At 44.2% G+C, this 13,802-nt stretch overlaps 1 protein-coding gene across 4 annotated transcripts in view; it reads right to left on the bottom strand.

The window, feature by feature from the left end:
• Window positions 1-13,802, bottom strand: part of ano8b (anoctamin 8b) — a 118,014-nt gene that overhangs the window by 73,679 nt on the left and 30,533 nt on the right. Inside the window, exon 1 of one of the 4 annotated variants that reach the window (XM_043721501.1) lies at window positions 11,559-12,149. The exons of the other annotated variants lie outside the window; for them this stretch is intronic. Coding sequence (XP_043577436.1) covers window positions 11,559-11,601 — 43 coding nt within the window. The 5' untranslated portion in view covers window positions 11,602-12,149. Of the gene's footprint in view, window positions 1-11,558; window positions 12,150-13,802 lie in introns of those variants that run through there. 4 annotated transcript variants of the gene reach the window in all.

Below are 13,802 nucleotides of genomic sequence, written 5' to 3'. Positions count from 1 at the left end.
AAGGGTCTGTTTCCATGCTGTACATCTCTATGACTCTATGACTCACTCAACTCCCAGCTCTCAGGAGTGTACAAAAAACTGAAACGCTATGGTTAAAACTGGAATATTATTTTACCTTCAGCCAGAAAAATACAAATGCTGGGATTACATGAAGTGAAATATTGGAAAGAGAAAAACAAAATACTCCAAATGTTGCAAATCTGAAACAGACAACACAGGAGAAACTCAGCAGGTCTGGCAGCATCTGTGGAAAGAGAAACAAATTACTGCAGATGCTGGAATCTCCAAGAACAAACACTGGAGATCACAGCGCAGTCAGACTGCTTTCATGGAGAGAGAGCAAGCTAACATTTTGAGCCTAGATGACTCCTTTAGACAGATTTGGAGATGCTGGTGTTGGACTGGGGTGTACAAAGTTAAAAATCACACAACACCAGGTTCTAGTCCAACAGGTTTATTTGGAAGCACTAGCTTTCGGAGCGCCGCTCCTTCATCAGGTAGTTGTGGAGTATAAGATCATAGGACACAGAATTTATAGCAAAAGTTTACAATGTGATGGAACTGAAATTATATATTGAAAAAGACCTGGATTGTTTGTTGAAGTCTCTCATCTTTTAGAATGAACATGTTGGTTTCAGTTCTTTCACATGCAAATCACAGAACATTTAAAAGTTACATTCTCAAGTGAACTTTAACAATTGGTGTCATGTTGGCCCAGATAATGTATTTAAGGTGTGAGGTGCCCTGTGTGTGACTGTCTGTGCCACAATGGTCAGACCGATTCTCATCTGAAAAATGGATTTACAGAATCTTACATGAATTCATATGGCTTTTGAGCAATTGTTAAAGTTCACTTGAGAATGTAACTTTTAAATGTTCTGTGATTTACATGTGAAAGAACCGAAACCAACATGTTAATTCTAAAATATGAGAGACTTAACAAACAATCCAGGTCTTTTCAATATATAATTTCAGTTCCATCACACTGTAAACTTTTACTATAAATTCTGTGTCTTACGATCGTATACTCCGCAACCACCTGATGAAGCAGGAGTGCTCCGAAAGCTAGTCCTTTAGACTGAAAATGTTAACTTGCTCTCTCTCTCTCTCTCTCTCTGGATGCTGTCTGACCCTCTGTGACCTCCAGCATTTGTTGTTAACATTTTGAGTTTGGTTTTACTCTTGTTCAGAAATTCAGAAGGTTAGAAAAACCCTTTTATTTTGGTGGGAGAGTTAGTATGCTTGAGGGATGAATTATTGTGGAAGAGGTTGAGCATGGGAAGGTTTGATACCAATGTGCAAAACATTTGTGTTTATCAGCATCTTACATTCAAAATCCTTATCCTGCTGAATCCTGAGATTTCAAATAAAATAATCCAACAAGCCAAAAATAATTTCAACTTCAGTGTTTTCAAACTTCAGAAGTCCACATTAAGAATCTCCAATGACTCAGATGATCAGTCATGATCATATTGAAGGGCCGAATGGCCTACTCCTGCTCTGATTTTTCTATGTTTCTTATATTTATTTGTTGTTGGTTCTGCAGCCCTTGGGGTCAGTTAGCTGGATGGCTGGCTTTCATTACAGAGAGGCGCCAACAATGGGTTCAATCTTTCCACTGGCTGAAGTTACTCTCCTTCTCAACTTCCTCCCTCCCCTGGGGTGTGGTGACCCTCAGGTTAAACCACCACCAGTTCTCTCTCTCTCTCTCTCTCTCTCTCTTTCTCTCTTCCTAACAAGAGTGCAGCCCTAAGGTCTGGTAGGATTGTGATAACTTTACCTTTGGAGCCGAGCAGTAAGTGTACCTGAAGCAGGCTTTAGGTATACTGATGTACACTATATCAATAGAAGACACATTCAAAGGCCTCTGGCCTGTGATAGCACTGTAACACTGTCTATAGATCCTATTAAGTTGCTGTCAGTGATGAATCTTTGAACAGAGCATGAAATCAAACATTTATTTGCTGTGAAGAGGGTGAAGAGGTGAGTGTTTGGAAACAGTGGGTCGTGAGGCAGATTTATTCCAGTGAAGAATGTCGTAGATATTCAGTCACAAAGTGTTGCTGTCAAGTTGTTTATCAAATTTGTTAGACACAGTTTCACAGCTTCTTACAAGCTCTTGGCCCTAATTATAGGAACCCTAGCCTGTGTATTATTTTTACAAAGGTCATGGGATATCTGATATCTCCAGTGCTGTCTTTGAATCAGGCTTTACGGTCCCATTGCAGGCTTTAGCTGTTACACACCTCTGGCTGAGAACAAGTCGCAGGAAGGAGTAAAGTTAGGACAAACATGACTCCAAACCAAATTCACAGAATGGCTACAGTACAGAAAGGGGCTATTCGGCCCAGCATGTCTGTACTAGATCTCTGAAGGAGCAATTTACATCATACCATTCCCCTGGAACTCTGCATTTTCTTCCTTTTCCGAAGATAATCCAATTCCCTCTAGAAACCTCAAATGAATCTGCCTCTCCCACACTCTCAGACAGTACATTCCAGAACTGAACTGGACACAATACTCCAGCTGATGCTGAACCAGTCTATTACACATGTTTAATATCATCTCCTTGCTCTAGTATTTGCAGCTGCTGTAATAGAGTTATAAACTCAGAGTCACATGGCACAGAAACAGACCCTTCAATCCAACTCATCCATGCCAACCAGACATCCCAGTCTGACCTAGTCCTGTTTGCCAGCATTTGCTCCATATCCCTCCAAACCCTTCCTATTCATGTAGCAATCCAGATGCCTTTTAAATGTTGTAATTGTACCAGCCTCCACCACTTTTTCTGGCAGCTCATTCCATACACGCACTACCCTTTGCGTGAAAACGTTCCCCCTCAGGTCTTTTTAAATCTTTCCCCTCTCACCCTATACCTATGCCCTCTCATTTTGGACTCCCCACCCTGGGAAAAAGTCATTGGCTATTTACCCTATCCATATCCCTCATGATGTTATAAACCGCAATAAGGCTCTAAAAGGTCACCCCTCAGCCTCCAATGCTCCGGGGAAAGAGTGCAGGATATTGCAGGCTTTATTAACAGGTTTCTCAGGTTATCCTACCACCCTCAATGACATAAATACATAAATTGCCACGTCCATCTGCATCTGCAAACCCTTTAAAGTTGTACAATATTTCATACTCTCTATGCTAGTCTTACCAAAATGAATTCACTTCACATTTCTTCACACTAAACGTCATCTGTCATGTGTCTGCCCAGTCCGCCAATCTGTCTGTGTCCTTTTGAAATTTTACACTACCCTCTTCACAGTTTAGAATGCTCCCAGGTTTTGTATCATCTGCAAATTTTGACCACGTGCCTGGAACATTAAGATCTCAGTCATTAATCCATCAGTAAGAGCAAGGGTCCTAACGTGTCCCTTCGGAAACTCTCCGACAAACTGCCTTCCCATCTGAACAACATCCATGAACCATTATGCTGTTACCTGTTACTCACCCATTTTTGTATCCTTGGTACTACTAACTGTTTGATTCCTTATGATCTAACTTTTATTCACGAGTCTCATGCAGCACTTTATCAGATGTGTTTTGGAATTCTAATCCTGACTTGATTCTACCCTGAATCCTCATCCTAAATTTAAGCCTGAACCCTAATCCTGGTCTGGCTGGGCCCAGCATAACTCCAAAACTGTAGAAGTGTTAAGAATAGAAGAAAGCCCATTGAGTCTGTTCTGTCATTCAACATGATGATGGTTGGGCTGATGATAGCCTCAGATTTTCTGTCATACTTGTTCCTTGTAACCTCTGCTCCTTCATAGATCACAAATCAGCCTATCTCAACATTGAGTATATCAATGACCTGGGTTCCACTGCTCTGTGGCGAAGAGAATTCCAAAGATGACCAATCCTCCAAAAGAAGAAATTCCTCCCATCTCTATCTTAAATGGGAGACCCTTTACTCAAACTATACTTCTTAGTTCGATGTTCCCCCAACCAGCAGATACACCCTCTGTGTATTTGCCCTGTCAAGTCCCCTCAGAATTTTACACGTTAATAAACTGCCCCTCTTTCTTCCGAACTCCAATGAGTAAATAATCCAACCTACTCAGTCTTTCTTCCTAACTTTTTCTCTACTATTCCTGGGAAGCTTGCTGTGTTTCAACTGCAAAGCACGAGACAAAATACTTTGTTTAAAGACTGTGCCATTTCCTTGTTTCTTGATATTAATTCCTCAGTCTGATCCTATGAAGAACCAACACTTAACAACTCACTTTTTACTCACTTGTAAAAGCTCTTATTGTCTGCTTTTGAATTTCTTGCAGGAGAAAGTGAGGACTGCAGATACTGGAGATCAGAACTGAAAATGTGTTGCTGGAAAAGCTCAGCAGGTCAGGCAGCGTCCAAGGAGCAGGAGAATCGACGTTTCGGGCATGAGCCCCTCTTCCTGATTCCTGAAGAAGGGCTCATGCCCAAAACGTCGATTCTTCTGCTCCTTGGATGCTGCCTGACCTGCTGCGCTTTTCCAGCAACACATTTTCAGCTTTGAATTTCTTGCCTCAGGCTCACCCTCAGGTTCAAATAACACTTGCTTGATTAATCTTCGTCACTTGGGCAACACAGCTGAAGTCCCCATAACTGGCATCTCATCCATCTCTGATATAGAAGCTTATCAAAGCCTCCTCCAAGTTCAATTTCATAGACTCTAGCTGTTTAGTTAATCCCTGTGGGATTTACAATCATAACCAAATCCTCTAACTAAAGATAAAACATTTCTTCCTGAAGATCAATGCATGGAACTGTTTTAATCTGATGATACAAACTCCATATTTAAATCCTGAGCATTGCTTTCACACTAAGAACAACAATGTTCTGGAGGAGTGAAACATTAGTTAGTTTAATCCTGGGAGATTCAAGATAAGGCCAACAGCATTTTATTATACCCTTGGCTGTGTAGCTGAACCTGAAAGCTTTGTGACTGGTCCAGTTACTGCTGTCAGAACCTTGCCCCACCTCCCCCACAATAGAAACCCTTCACCAATGCTACTCTTTCCTCTAAGCTCTCAGCTTTTCTAACACCGTCCCCCACGGCAGGTCTCTCCCACCACCCATCTCCCTGCACTCTCCAACCAACAGTGGCTTCCCATCCAGCAATTATGTTCAATTCCCTCCACTGCCACTCCAGCCCCCACCTAATCTCCCCCCCACCCCCCAAACTACCTCCCTTCCTAACCAACTTCCTAATGCACCTTCCCCATTCCTCCAACTCTGGCCTCTAGATTTATCTGACATGAGTTCGAGATGAGAGGTCTCCCAAGAAGATGAAAATCTTTCTCTCAGAAGTTCAGGAATTCTCTTCCACAGACAGCAGTGGGGTCTGGGTCAGTGACTGTATTCAAGGTGAAGGGAGATATTTCATTGACAAGGGAGTCAAGAGTGGACCAACCCTTGTTGAAGTCACAATCAGATTAGCCATGATCTTATCAAATTCCAAAGCAGCCTGACAGGCTAAAAGGCCTACTCCTGTTCTTCATTGAAAACAGCAAACGCTGGAGATCACAGTGGGTCAGGCAGCATCCATGCAGAGAAAGCAAGCTAACGTTCCGAGTCTAGATGACTCTTCATCAGGCCTGAAGTGAAGTGTGGAGGGGACAGCATTTATGCAATAGTGGGGGTGGGTGTAGAATGCTGGGGGAGAAAGGATGTTGATAGTTCAGATTAAGTGATTGGAATGTGAGAATGGCAGAACAATGGGTTGTCTAACAGTCAGACTGGAAAGGACAGACAGTATCACTAAGGGGGGGGGGGGAGGGAGACAGAATGTAACAAGTAAAGCTAAAAGAAAGGAAAGGAATGGGAGTGGGTTCACGATCTGAAGGTGTTGAATTCAATATTGAGCCCAGAAGGCTGTAAGGTGCCCAGTCTGAGGATGAGATGTTGTTCCTCCAGTTTGTGCTGTGATTCACTGGAACGCTGCAGCAAGCCGAGGACAGACATGTGGGCATGGGAGCAGGACGCTGTGTTAAATTGACTGGTTATGGTCCTACTTGCGCACAGACCAGAGGTGTTCCGCAAAGCAGTCATCCAGTCTGCGCTTGGTTTTTCCACTGTGGAGTAGAACACAAAACATTAACTTGCTTCCTCTCCGTGGATGCTCTCTGACCCATTGTGATTTCCAGCAATTTTTGTTTTCAGTTCAGATTCCAGCATCTGCAGTAATTTGTTCCTGCTTTTAATTCTGCTGTTCTCCTTCACATCCCCAATTTTCAAATGTTCCACCATTGGTGTCTGTGCCCTGAGCTCTTCAGTGCTGTTTCTGAATCTTCCTGTTCTTGTTTAAGTCACTCCTTAACACGCCTATGTTTTTGACAATTTGGGCAGATTGTCTCCTCGTGTGACTCGGTTTGGATTATTGTCTGATTCACGTCATTCTGAAACCCTTTGGTAGAGTTTTAAACTGTGCTAAAGACGCTATACCAATGTAAGTTGTTGTTACTGTCTGAACGATAGCATAAAGTTTGACCTTAAATCTTCTCTCCTTAGCAAATTGTAATTTCTGCTTGTTACTGAGGTCTGCATTCTGTAGCATGAAATTCACCTTGAGATGCTGACAGCAAGTTTATACTGCCAACAAAGTTGCTGCAGACTCAGCCCTGACTTCAGTTTAACAACTGCCCTTGGAGTCAATTTACAAAAAGATGTTCATGTTCCCAGCATGATACTAACCCATTGGGCACAGACTCTCAACTACGCTGCTTCAGAAGTGGCAGTACCAGACAGTTTTGTGCCTGGCCTACTCTGGCTGTGATGAAAGGTTTTACAGATTTAGACAGATTCAACAGCTCAGAATCTGCCAGTTCAGCTCAGCTGCTGTTTGCCTGTCTTTACAACCTGGCAGGTTCAATAGTAAAAGGCAATTAGACAAGTACTGTAAAAAGGACAAAGTTGCAGGGCTCAGAGTAGGATGGTGGGACTTGTCAATGGCCAAATGGCCTCCTTCTGTGCTGTACTGCTCTATACCTCTTCTCCACACCAACCTCCTTCTGCCCTGCTCCCACTCACCTTCATCGATCCCTCTCTCCACCTCTGTGTTACGCATTAACTGTTCATTTTCCCATGCTCTCTTGTTTCAAATGCAACTCGTGACAGTGAGTTCTACAGTCTCTCAAATTACATTCTACTAGTTTGATCAGGTGGGGGACACTGGTATTCTGGTGATGTTATTGAACCAGTAACTGCACAGACTGCAAACTCTGGAAATGCAAATTCAAATATCATCATATAGTCATAATCATAGAGATGTACAGCGTGGAAACAGTCTCTACAGTCCAACATGTCCCTGCCAAACAGATATCCTAAATTAATCTGTTCCCATTTGCCAGCACTTGGCCCATATCTCTCTAAACCCTTCTTATTCATCTGCCCATCCGAATGCCTTTTAAATGTTGTAATTGTACCAGCCTCCACCACTTCCTCTGGCAGCTCATTCCATACACGCACCACCTTCTATGTGAAAATATTGGCCCTTAGGTCTCTTTTAAATCTTTCCCCTCTCACCTTAAATCTGTGCCCTCTAGTTTTGGAATCCCCTGCTTGGGGAAAAGACCTTGGCTTTTATCCTATCCATACCCCTCATGATTTTATACACGTCTGTAAGTTCACTAAAAGAATCTTAATTCAGTTAATGAATGTGAGATAAAATCTGAGTCTCACTAATAGCAACAATGAAGTGAATGGATTTTTGTTGTAAAAACGAATCTGGTTCATTCATTTCATTCAGAGAGAGATAAAGATAATGGCTGTTCTAACCTAGTCTGAACTATATGGGACTCCAGGTCAACAGCAATGTGATTGACTCTGAAATGGCTGAGTGAGTCACTTATCTGTTCTGGGGCAAATGGGGATGGGCAATAAATAAGCCATTTACCAAAACAAATAAAAAGGAGTCACATCTCGGGGATCTGGGGTGGAGGGTGCTGCACACAGCAGTCCTCTGAAACCGCAGATTGCGGTGGTTCACAGACTCCCAGCCCAATTGCTTGTTCTGTAGTGCTGTGGGGTCTGTGGACCATGTATATAATGGGTGTGGGTGTTTGCACTCCCTTTTTAGTTTTCTAGAGAGCCTTCTCCCCTGTTTCTGGTTGCACTTCAGTCCCACGCTCCTGATCTTTGGGCACCCAGTGCAGAGGGGGGAGGGTAGGTCAGAGGATCTCCTCGTGGGTCTGCTCCTGGGCCTGGCCAAACTGGCCATAAACAGGTCCAGGCAGTGGGCCATGGGGGTGGTCGTTAGGGCCAAATACCTGCCCCTCTTCCGCAGTTATAAAGAACAAAGAAAATTTACAGCCCAGGAACAGGCCCTACACCCTCCAAGCATGAGCCGATCCAAATCCACTGTTTAAACCTGTCACCCAATTCCTAAGCATCTGTATCCCTCTGCTCCCCACCTACTCAGACACATCTGTCCAGACACACCTTAAATGAACCTACCATGCCTGCCTCTACCACCTCTGCTGGCAACGCATTCCAGGCACCTACCACCCTCTGTGTAAAGTACTTGCAGCATGTGTCCCTCTTAAACTTTTCACCTCTCACATTGAACATGTGACCTCTCATTATTGAATCCCTCACCCTGGGAAAAAGCTTATCTCTATCTACCCTGTCTATACCCTTCATGATTTTGTAGATCTCAATCAGGTTCCCCCCATAATCTCCTTTTTTCTAATGATAACAATCCTAACCTACTCAACCTCTCTTCATATCTAGCACCTTCCATACCAGGCAACATCCTCGTAAACCTTCTCTGCACCCTCTCCAAAGCGTCCACATCCTTTTGGTAATGTGGTGACCAGAACAGTACACAATATTCTAAATGCGGCCAAACCAATGTCTTGTACAATTTTAACATGACCTGCCAGCTCTTATACTCAATACCCCGTCCGATGAAGGCAAGCATACCATATGCCTTCTTGACCACTCTATCCACCTTCTGGATCAGTGGTGCTGGAAGAGCACAGCAATTCAGGCAGCATCCGACGAGCAGCAAAATCGACGTTTCGGGCAAAAGCTCTTCATCAGCACGGGGCGGTTTGGTTGATTGGTGCGGGTGTCTCGGAGATGTTCCCTAAGACCGTTCCCTCCGTGACTACCTGGTCAGGTCCACGCCCCCCTACGACCGACCCTCCCATCCTGGCACTTCCCCTGCCACCGCAGGAACTGTAAAACCTGTGCCCACAGCACCTCCCTCACCTCTATCCAAGGCCCTAAAGGAGCCTTCCACATCCATCAAAGTTTTACCTGCACATCCACTAATATCATTTATTGTATCCGTTGCTCCCGATGCGGTCTCCTCTACATTGGGGAGACCTGAGTGCCTCCTACAGAACGCTTTAGGGAACATCTCCGAGACACCTGCACCAATCAACCAAACCGCCCCGTGGCCCAACATTTCAACTCCCCCTCCCACTCTGTCGAGGACATGGAGGTCCTGGGCCTCCTTCACCGCCACCCCGTGCCATTTTTGCATTTTTCCAGAATCTGTGCGCCTATGAGATCTTCACTCTCTCTACTGCTATTAGGTGGCCTGTAGAAAACCCCCAATGCGGTGGCTGTTTCCTTGCAGTTCCTAACTTCCACCCATACTGACTCAGTGGACAAACCTTCCTCAATAACCTTCGTTTCTGTAGCTGTGATGCACTCTCTGATTTAGCAATGCTACGCCCCCTCCTCTTTTTCCACCTTCCCTGTTCTTTTTATACATTCTAAACCCTGGAACATCAAGCAACTAACTATTCCTGCCCCTGTGAAAACCACGTCTCCGTTATGGCCACAACATCATAGCCCCAAGTACTGATCCATACTCCAAGTTCATCACTCTTATTCCGGACACTCCTTGCATTAAAGCGTACACACTTTAACCGATCCCTTTGTTTCATCATGTGAGAAACCTTCCTAATAGATTCAATATATCCTGTCACTGTCCTGTCTGCAACTGACCCCCTCTCAGACATGTGGATCCGATTCCCACCCCCTTGCCAAACTACTTTAAACTAGTTTATATAAGAATAAAAGGCCTTGGGATTCTCCTTAATTCTGCTCACTAAAGTTATTTCGTGACCCCTTTTAGCCCACTTGATTCCTCTTTTAAGATTGGTCCTACTCCCTTGATATTCCCCCAAGGCCCGTTCTGTTCTTAGCTGTCTGGACACTTCACTTTTCCTCTTGGCTAATCACATGATTTCTCCTGTCATCCACGGTTCACAAATCTTGCCTTTCCTATCCTTTGTTTTCAACGGGACATGCCAATCCTGCACTATCTTTAACCTATCTTTGAAAGCCTCCCACATCTCAAATGTGGACTTTCCTTCAAATAGCTGTGTCCAATCCACATTTCCCAGCTCCTGCCTAATTTTGATATAATTGGCGTTGGCCCAGTTTAGTACTCGTCCCTTCGGACCACCCTCACCTTTGTCTACGAATATTTTAAAACTTACAGAATTGTGGTCATTATTCCCAAAGAAATCCCCTACTGCAACTTCTACCCGGTTATGTCAGAGCCCGGTTATCCCTGGAAAAGGAGCATGTCCGCTAACACCCTCGAGATTTTCAGGGAAAGGTGGGCACCGCAGGGACTGGAGTGTATTATTTCCCCCTCCAACTCTGTTTAAATTAATCCCTGCCCTCCCCTCCACTGTTTGATCACACAGCATTGCCCTTTGATGTGAAGGGCACTGCTTGTCACTGGCCACTCAGGTGTTTCCTTTCTTCCTGGTGGTGACATATAAATAAAGATTTATATACTTGTTGTTCTTCACTGTGTCCTATACCTGCACACACACAACATGGGAACTGGGGAAAAATAAGCACTACTGCAAAACAAAAAAAAATTAAAATGAGAAAAAGAAGTCACAATTTTCAATAAACAAGAAATGCTTCATCCTGCACTGCATTTTGTATTTTTAAATCTGTATGAGTGACCTGTTCTTCAAGAGTCAGCACATAAAATCATATCCTGCTTATAGCAGCACTTTCTAATGCTATACAGTGTATGTGCTAGAGTGCAGCACAGTGGGTGAGTATAGTGTGATAACACTGCAGCATGTCTGCTGTGATACTGTACACTACAGTGTAGCACGGTGCAGTATGGGTTGGTCTTGTATAGTGCAGTACAGCACTGTCAGACCAGCAGGGGCTATGGTTAAGAATGATCCGCCCACTCCTCTCAACACAGAAAGCACCAGCCCATGTGTGTGTGGGTTGTCTGTCTGTGTATGGGTGGGCAGCTGTCTGTGTATGCATGGGCTGTCTGTATTTATGTGAGTGTGTCTGTGAGCCTACGTCTGCCTGTCTGTGAGTTGTCTGTGTGTGTGTGTTCATCTTTCTGTATGCTCTGTGTGTATGTATATGTCTGACTATATGTGTGTGTGTGTCAGTCAGGGACAGGTCTGTGACCAACCCACATTGCCATTAGAGTTGAGAAGTTCAGAGACAGCCAGCCGCTTGGTTCATGCATTGATAAATGATAAATGGCACAGTTTCATTAGCTGTGGATCCAGGATCGTTTCCAGCAAAATAAAACTGAAATGCTTAGTAAAACAAACCTGAACAAGGCCATGGGAACGAGACCCGGTGATCCGACTCCATCTAATCCCCTTTGAAAATTGCCAAAAGGCTCAAGAAATAAGCGGTGGCCGCACATTGTCAGCTGTTAACAGAGCAAAGACTTTTCAAAATTGATCAGAAAATTCCGTACTCCTCACGACAGGACACCTTAGAGCTCTCAGCTACCTCTCTCTCTCTCTCCTTTAAATCAGGAGGGCACAAGATTAATTTCTCAATCCAGTTTTGGGAGTCACACTAAAGCTCACAGCCGCTCGTAATCCAATCACCAGCTTCTCATCGATTTCCCCGGACCCAGTGCAGGTATTGATCGATCGATCAGCTCCCAGTCCCTGAAAGCCAGCAGGGTTAGAGAAACCTCACTGTGCTCAGACAGCGGGCCAGAGGGGCTGGGGCTGGCAGAGGGGAGTCTGGGCTCAAATTTCCTCCGTGTTGAATCTTTTATGAAGAGTTGCCAACAAGCTGGATGTAATCCTGCAGATTCATCACATGACTTGCAACCTCCTGAATGGGAAAATTTATCCATTAGAGTTAACTTGGCAGAAGAGACACCCACAATTCTTTAATATTTTTTTATAAATAATCAGTGGGCATGTTGAAAGAATTATTTTTATTAAAAAAAGTGAAAACTGAAATTGACTTGCAGTTAATGTTTCTAATTCCCAGAGACTCCAGTCCAATCCTGGAGGGCTGGTAGCTCCCAGTTTTCAATGAGGATGTATCTGTGTGTGGGTCAGGCAGGGGCCTTGGCTAGCTAGACACAGCGTGGAGAGTTAAGATAGTTCAGCTCAACCGTAAGGAAATTTGTTTGGAGTCCTGGATCAAGACCCAACTGAACCCAAACCCAGACTTAACCTAGACCCAGGCTACACCCAGACCTGAACTTGATCTCGACCCTGACAAGATTCAACCTAGACCTGGACTCAACTTAAATGCAGACTCAATGCAGGCCTGGAACCAGCCCAGACTGAACCAAAAGCCGCATGGTCAGAGGTAAGAAGTAACAAGAGAAAGAAGACAGTGGATTATAGGCCCCCCCCAGGCAGAAAATAGATCAGGAGATGATGAGGAAAAGGCAGTACATTGATCATTGTGACTTTAATGTCCGTGAAGACTGGGAAAATCAAATTGGCAGAGGTAGCAATGAGGATGAATTTACAGAGTGCATTTAATACCGCTTTCTGAGACATCATAGAATCCCTACAGTGTGGAAACAGGCCATTCAATCCATCAAGTCCACACCAACCCTCTGAAGAGTGACCCACCCCCCTACCCTATTCCTGTAACCCTGCATTTCCCATAGCTAATCCATTTCACCTGCACATATCCCTGGTCACCATGGGGCAATTTAGCATGGCCAATCTAGCGTAACCTGCACATACTTGGACTGTGGGAGAAAACCTGAAACCCATGAAGACATGGGGAGAATGTGCAAACTCCACACAGTCACCCAAGGGTGGAATTGAGCCCGGGTCCGTGGTGCTGTGAGGCAGCAGTGCTAACCACTGAGCCACCGTGCTGCCCAATCTTTTCCTTTCAGAATTAATGAATTATAGATAGATAATAGATAGTGGCTCTAGGGATCATGCTATTTTGGATCTGGTTATGTGTAACGAGGCAGTTTTAATAAATGACTTCAGAGTAAAAGATCCCCTTTGGGACAATAACCATTACATGGTCAAATTTAGCAGTCAGTTTCAGAGTGAGAAATTTGAATCAGAAACAATGGTGCTGAACCTAAATAAGGATAATTACACAGGGATGCATTGGGTGGATTTGACTGGGAAAGGAATTTTACAGAAAAGATAGTTAAAGAACAATGACGTGTTTAAGAAAATAGTTCATTGATTAAATAATCAAATTAAGGATAGTACCAAATCAAAAGAAAGAAAAACATACAATGTGGTAACGATTAGTGGTTGTCAAGCGCTTAGTCTGACTTAGGTAGAACATAGAACAGAGCAGCAAAGGAACAGGCCTTTCGGCCCACAATGTTGTGCCAAACATGACGCCAAATTAAACTCAGGCAAAAGTGAGGACTGCAGATGCTGGAAACCAGAGTTTAGATCAGAGTGGTGCTGGAAAAGCACAGCAGGTCAGGCAGCATCGGAGGAGCAGCACAATCGACATTTCGGACAAAATCCCTTCATCAGGAATACAGGCAGGGAGCCTCCGGGGTGGAGAGATAAATGGGGAGGAGGTGGGGGCGGGGGTGGGGGCTGGGG

The sequence above is a fragment of the Chiloscyllium plagiosum genome, chromosome 31 (genome assembly GCF_004010195.1).
Source record: "Chiloscyllium plagiosum isolate BGI_BamShark_2017 chromosome 31, ASM401019v2, whole genome shotgun sequence".
Lineage (NCBI taxonomy): Eukaryota > Metazoa > Chordata > Chondrichthyes > Orectolobiformes > Hemiscylliidae > Chiloscyllium > Chiloscyllium plagiosum.
Note: the sequence above shows the minus strand (reverse complement) of the source record. Positions and strands in the feature narration are given on the sequence as shown.